Source organism: Corylus avellana, chromosome ca7 (assembly GCF_901000735.1).
Source record: "Corylus avellana chromosome ca7, CavTom2PMs-1.0".
In the NCBI taxonomy this organism is placed as follows: domain Eukaryota; kingdom Viridiplantae; phylum Streptophyta; class Magnoliopsida; order Fagales; family Betulaceae; genus Corylus; species Corylus avellana.
Window position 1 is genome coordinate 23,250,737 of NC_081547.1, and position 6,591 is coordinate 23,257,327.

Sequence of the window (6,591 nt, forward strand, 5' to 3'; positions counted from 1 at the left end):
AAGGAGAATATGACCAGCACTTGTATGCAAGTGAAATACTGAATGATCTGTCTGACATTGCTAAAGACCAAACTCCATAACTGCTGCTGAGAACTTCCCAAACCATGCCCGTGGAAATTGCTTGAGACCGTACAAAGCCTTTTTCAATTTACAGACACAACCCTGATACTCCCCCTGAGCAACAAACCCAGGTGGTTGCTCCATATAAACTTCCTCGTGCAGATCCCCATGTAAAAAGGCATTTTTGACATCCAATTGAAATAAGGGCCAAGCCAAATTAGAAGCCAAAGAAATAAGAATACGGACGGAGGAGATTTTGGCAACTGGAGAAAATGTCTCATCATAATCAATACTATATGTCTGTGTATAACCCTTATCAACCAAACGAGCTTTCAACCGTTCAACTGAACCATCAGGATTAAACTTAACCGTGTAAACCCATTTACAACCAACATGCTTTTTAGCAGGTGGTAATCGAACAAGCTCCCACGTACCATTTTGATGCAAGGCCTTCATTTCCAATTCCATAGCTTGCCTCCAACCAGAGTCAGATAAAGCATCATGCATTGTCTTTGGGGTGGAAACAGTAGAAAGATGGGAAATAAAGCAAGAATAGGAAGGAGACAAAGAACTAGTAGATACAAATTGACAGATAGGATGTGCAGTAATGCAAGAACGTGTACCTTTCCTTAGGGCAATGGGCAAGGAAACAGATGCAGGTGGCAGCGGATCCGAAGACGGGATGGATGATGGTGGAGGTGCAGGAGCTGATGGACGTGGCCTACGTGTATAAACCTGGAGAGGAGCAGAAGAGCATGGAGGCAACACGACAAACTCAGAGAGATATGGAACAGGCAGCGGAACAGACGTGACATTGGGCTCAAGGGTAGACGCTTCGAAAGACGCATCAACAGGAAAATAGCCAAGAGACTCAACAAATGTGACATCAGCGCTAGTAAAGTAGCGACGAAGAACAGAACTATAACAACGATATCCCTTCTGAGTTGTGGAATAACCAAGGAAGACACATTTAGTAGAGCGAGGATCAAGTTTATCATAGCCAGGACCCAAGTTATGAACATAGCAAACACACCAAAAAATCTTTAGTGGTAAGGCAAACGGAGGTGAAAAAGAGTACAAGAGTGAATGAGGAGAAACACCATCTAAGACCGAGGAGGACATTCGATTAATGAGATAACAAGCAATGAGGACTGCCTCACTCCAAAAATGTTTGGGGACATGCATATGAAACAAGAGACAACGTGCAACATCTAATAAATGACGATTTTTACGTTCAGCCACACCATTTTGTTGTGGAGTATGAGCACATGAGGTTTGATGGATAATGCCTTTATCAGACAAATAAGTGGCAAAAGAACTAGATGTGTATTCTTTGGCATTATCAGAACGTAAGCTACGAATTTTTTGAGAAAATTGAGTCTTAATCATATTACGAAACATTTGGAAGACAGAAAATAACTCGGAACGATTTTTCATTAAAAATAACCAAGTCATACGGGAAAAATCATCCACGAATGTTACAAAATAATGAAATTTATTGGACTCGATCTTCGTAGGACCCCATACATCAGAATGAACTAACTCAAAAGGACGAGAAACTCGACTAACAACTCTTGACGGAAAGGAAACACGATGGTGTTTGCCAAGTTGACACGCTTCGCACGACACAGACAACTCATGACGGAGACTTGGGACTTGATGCTTCAACGCAGGAAGGGAAGGATGACCAAGGCGACAATGCCACTGAAGAGCTGAACTTGACGACTGCAAAGCATGAGAGGGAAATGAAGGTGAGAGATCCAGATAATATAGGCCACCAACTTCATGCCCACTACCAATCATCCTCCGCGTCTTGAGATCCTGAAAAATGCACAAAGAAGGATAAAAACTAACAGAACAGTTAAGAGCTTTGGTAATTTTACTAATGGATAATAAATTAAACGGAAAACCGGGAACATGTAAAACGGACAACAACTCAATATCTGGATTCAGATGTGTATGGCCAGAGCCGGCTACAGTAGAAAGGGAACCATTAGCTAGAGTGACACTGTGGGGTGCAGTGACAGGATGATAATCAGAGAGAGAAGTAGACGAACCAGTCATATGTTCATTGGCACCGGAATCAATAATCCATGGGAGCGAGTGGAGGATAAGAGACAATGAGATGCAGTACCTGATTGAGCAAGAGTAGCAGTGGAAGTGGAGGTGGCCCGCTTATGAGCCAAAAACTGAGCATACTCATCTTTCAGAATGGATATGAGATCATAATCCGGAGTAGAACTTGAACTAGCAGGTGGTCTAGAAATAGCTGGAGAATCCTCGAAAGAAACGGCCTGATTGGCAAAACCGGGTGATTTGCCATGTAAATCCCAACAAGAATTCACCGAATGATTAGGACGGCCAAGTGAGTACATTTGCGATGCTCATGACTACCAAGTCGACCATCGCCTCGAAAGTCATGGCCACCATGAACACCACGGCCACCACGATACCCACCAAAACTACCACGGGTAGCAACAAAAGCAACGCGCTCACCAGTATGCTCAGAACTCATCTGAGAGCCATGGTCAGTGAGAGTAGCACGTTGAATCCGAGAAAAGACTTTTGGAAGTGAGGGAAGTTCAGAACCACCCAAAATCTGCGCACAAACCGACTCAAACTCGGGTTTCAAACCAAGAAGGAATTGAACAACATCCACATCTTGACGTTGCTTTTCCATTTTCTTCAGGTCCGTAGAGAGTGGTTGGTACAAGTTTCTCTCCTCACAAATGGCCACAACATGGTTGTAATACTCATCCACAGTTTGAGTACCTTGTTCAAACCCAAAATATTGTTTACACACTTCATAAATCCGAGTGATATTCCTAGTTCTAGAGTACATGTGACTGAGATGATCCCAAATGTCCTTGGCAGTGGGTAAGTAGATGCATGAGGATCCAAGGTGAGGCTCAATACTGTTCAACATAAGAGAGATAATTTGATTATCTTCTTGCTCCCAAAGGCTAGGAGTATAGTCTTTGGGTATACCCGAGGTTAAGTGAGTAAACAAGCCCTTGCCTTTGAGAAAAACTTCAATAGACCTTGCCCAATAACTATAATTCTTCCCATTGAGCTTCACATAAGTCATAGGAGTATTAACTAAGGTAGTCTCAGGTTTAGCAGCCATAATATCAATCAACAAAGGAGCAAAGACTCCACCACAGTAACACAACAAATAAGTAGGAGAACAACCACTCAAAACTAATTGAAAGACCCCAATGCAACACTGCAACAATGCTGGAAAATGGCAAAAACCAGCTCAACCAATGCCAATCAGTAAAATAGGGAGAAAGAGAGAGGAACCAGTGTAAATACGGCAAAAAAAAAACTTCGCCGGAGACGGTCCACACTCACCGGAAGCAGCAGACCATTCCGAAAATACCAAAACTGAACCCACAGAATGAATTGATGACAAAAAGTAACCTTTTTTTGGTTTTTCAACTCCAAGAAATATTTTTTTTTCTGATGACCACCATTTACGCCGGCCACCTTGTGCATCACCAACCAGCACAGACCACGCCGAGACCCACACTCATACTTCCTGGCAGAACGAACACCCCAACACAGACGACGAAAAGCTTGACGGCGGCGATGACGACGACATCACACCCTTAAGGACGATGATATCGACGTCATCTACCCCCGTTCATGGGCATGAAGCCCAACCAGAATCCTGTATTCCTGGATTCAACTTTTTTTTTTTTTTTTTTTGTTGAGAAAAGAGAAGAAAAAAAAATGGCAAATATGGAGCAGCTACGAGAGAATTGTTACTGCTCTGATACCATGTGGATAGAATAGAATATGGGGCTGTGTCAATCATCACACAGCCACACTCCCCTCATACTGCATATATATATAAACCAACATAGAGTACAAAGACAAAAATACCCATACAATATATTTTTCTAACAACAACGATATCCCGTCTGAGTTGTGGAATAACCAAAGAAGACACATTTAGTAGAGCAAGGATCAAGTTTATCATAGCCAGGACCCAAGTTATGAGCATAGCAAACACACCCAAAAACCTTTAGTGGTAAGGCAAATAGGGGTAAAGAAGAGTATAAGAGAGAATGTGGAGAAGCACCATCTAAGACCGAGGAGGGCATCCGATTAATGAGATAACAAGCATTGAGGATAGCATCACTCCAAAAATGTTTGGGGACATGCATATGAAATAAGAGACAATGTACAACATCCAATAAATGACGATTCTTGCGTTCAGCCACACTATTTTGTTGTAGAGTGTGAGCAAGAGATGTTTGATGAATAATGCCTTTATCAGACAAATAAGAGGCAAAAGAACTAGATGTGTATTCTTTGGCATTATCAGAACGCAAAATACGGATTTTCTGAGTAAATTGAGTCTTAATCATATTACGAAAAATTCGAAAAACAGAAAATAACTCAGAACGATTTTTCATTAAAAATAAGCACGTCATGCAGGAAAAATCATCCACAAATGTCACAAAATAATGAAATTTATTGGACACAATATTCATAGGACCCCATACATCAGAATTAACTAACTCAAAAGGATGCAAAACTCGACTAACAACTCTTGACGAAAAAGAAACACGATGGTGCTTATTAAGCTGACAAGCTTTGCAAGACACGGACAACTTATAACGAAGACTCGGAACTTGATGCTTCAACGTAGGAAGGGAAAGATGACCAAGATGACAATGCCACTGAAGATCTGAGGTTGACGACTGTAAAGCACGAGAGCAAAATGAAAGTGCAAAATCAAGATCATAGTTGAAAGTCCAGTGCCTTCACTCCAATATTTTGTTGGCAATAGGAAATATGGGAGCTATGTCGACAGGAACCTAGGATACAAGAAAAAAAAAAAAAGAAAAAAAAAAAAAAAGAAAGAAAGAAAGAAAGAAAGGATAGTAAGAACCTCCAGATAGAATAAGAATATGTAATGTGCTATATTGAAGACATTTCAACAAATGAGAATCTTGGCATAGAGAGTAAACTTTCAAATTTTCTTTTATACTGGTCAAAAGAAAAAAGAAGGAACTACGCTTTATATCAAAATGTTTTTATCCATTAACATCCTGATCTAAAGATAGGTCAAACGAAATCCACCAAGCATATATATTCTTCTATAGTCCTTATCAAAACAAATAGCTCTATCAAAGCTCCCTCAAAGTTCGTACCAACATCACACATAATACCTCCCTTCCTTACTTTCATGATATATAACCATTTTCTTTAAAAGTTTGTACTATCAGGATATTGTATTCCACTCACATTTAAGCTCCAAGATGCCTATAATGTATCAGGAAAATTTAAAAATAAGGTATAAGATACTTTATGAGAGGTCTTGGTTTGAGCACAAGATATATTCTAAGTTTCTACATATACTCCAATATAATTTCATGGTCAATTTGTTCCTAAATGTCACAAATAGCTCTATATCCAAATTTCAATATCACCATTCAATCTCTCTCTCTCTCTCTCACACACACAACGCATGCATACATATTATATAGTCCCCAAGGATGTGAACCTACAAGTTTTTTGTGCCTCACACAAAAGCAAGAGTTATAAGGCACAGGGTGTAAAAATAAACTGTTTCATTTCTTGTACAATCGAGACATCAGGGAGAAAATGCTAAAATAACTAAATAAAGGAAGAAAAAAAAAAACAGAGAAGATTCTTATACTAGTCACAAAGCACACTAGTTTATCTTCGAAGCAGTGCAATTTTTCAACATTTTATGCAGTGCATACCTGAATGTCCTCTAATTTCTGCAAAGAAAGCTTTAATGGTTGGGTCATTTTACTATATTTCTGAAGAAGCACATTTGCTGCTTCTTTGTCACCTTTTGCCTGTATAGTGAGGATCTCCCTACTCAGACTTTCAACTGCACCTTCAACCTTTTAAAAGTAGAACAAACTTCACGGCCAAGGTAAAAAAGAAAAGAACCATCAAGGAGGAAGTATGAAATACTTTTACCTTAGAAAAGTCAACAGAAAACTTTTCATCAGGGTGTAAAATGAAGGCTCCTTTGTCATATAACCAGTTAAATTGCAGTGCTTGTCCTTTCCTGAAGATATATATATTAAAAACATAAGATACTCGATGACAACACTTAATAGAGGATCATAGGACCATTAGCTAGCTTACCCATGAGCTTCATGTATGCCAAAACGTACTGACCGGAAGCATCCAGCAAGGAAGGAAACATACATGGACTTTAACAAACTCTTGGGAAGCAAATCCTGGCCTCATCACAGAGATATAAGCAAGGACATCAATCATAAGCTTCCACCATCAATATAAAAGCTTTTGAGCTTAACTTTTAGAAAAAGACCATAATTGTTTTATTGGTAAGCAACTTAGTCACCCTAGAGGACTTGAAACCATGACCTGAACCATCATTCCAATGATCTTATAGGCAAAAATACCAATATTATATATATATATATATATATATATATATATATATATATATATATATTTGTTTGGGAGCCTATTATACATATGGTCAACGGAACTGTTGTAGCCCTCTCCCTTCTC

The 6,591-nt window shown here is 39.5% G+C and overlaps 1 protein-coding gene across 1 annotated transcript in view; it reads right to left on the bottom strand.

Moving 5' to 3' along the window:
- Positions 1-4,451: 4,451 nt before the first annotated feature.
- Positions 4,452-6,591, bottom strand: part of LOC132186349 (nudix hydrolase 3) — a 68,575-nt gene continuing 66,435 nt past the window's right edge. The window contains exons 18-21 of the mRNA XM_059600278.1: positions 6,199-6,293; positions 6,028-6,118; positions 5,802-5,948; positions 4,452-4,889 (exon numbers count right to left, since the gene is read on the bottom strand). Coding sequence (XP_059456261.1) covers positions 4,836-4,889; positions 5,802-5,948; positions 6,028-6,118; positions 6,199-6,293 — 387 coding nt within the window. The 3' untranslated portion in view covers positions 4,452-4,835. The remainder of the gene's footprint in view (positions 4,890-5,801; positions 5,949-6,027; positions 6,119-6,198; positions 6,294-6,591) is intronic.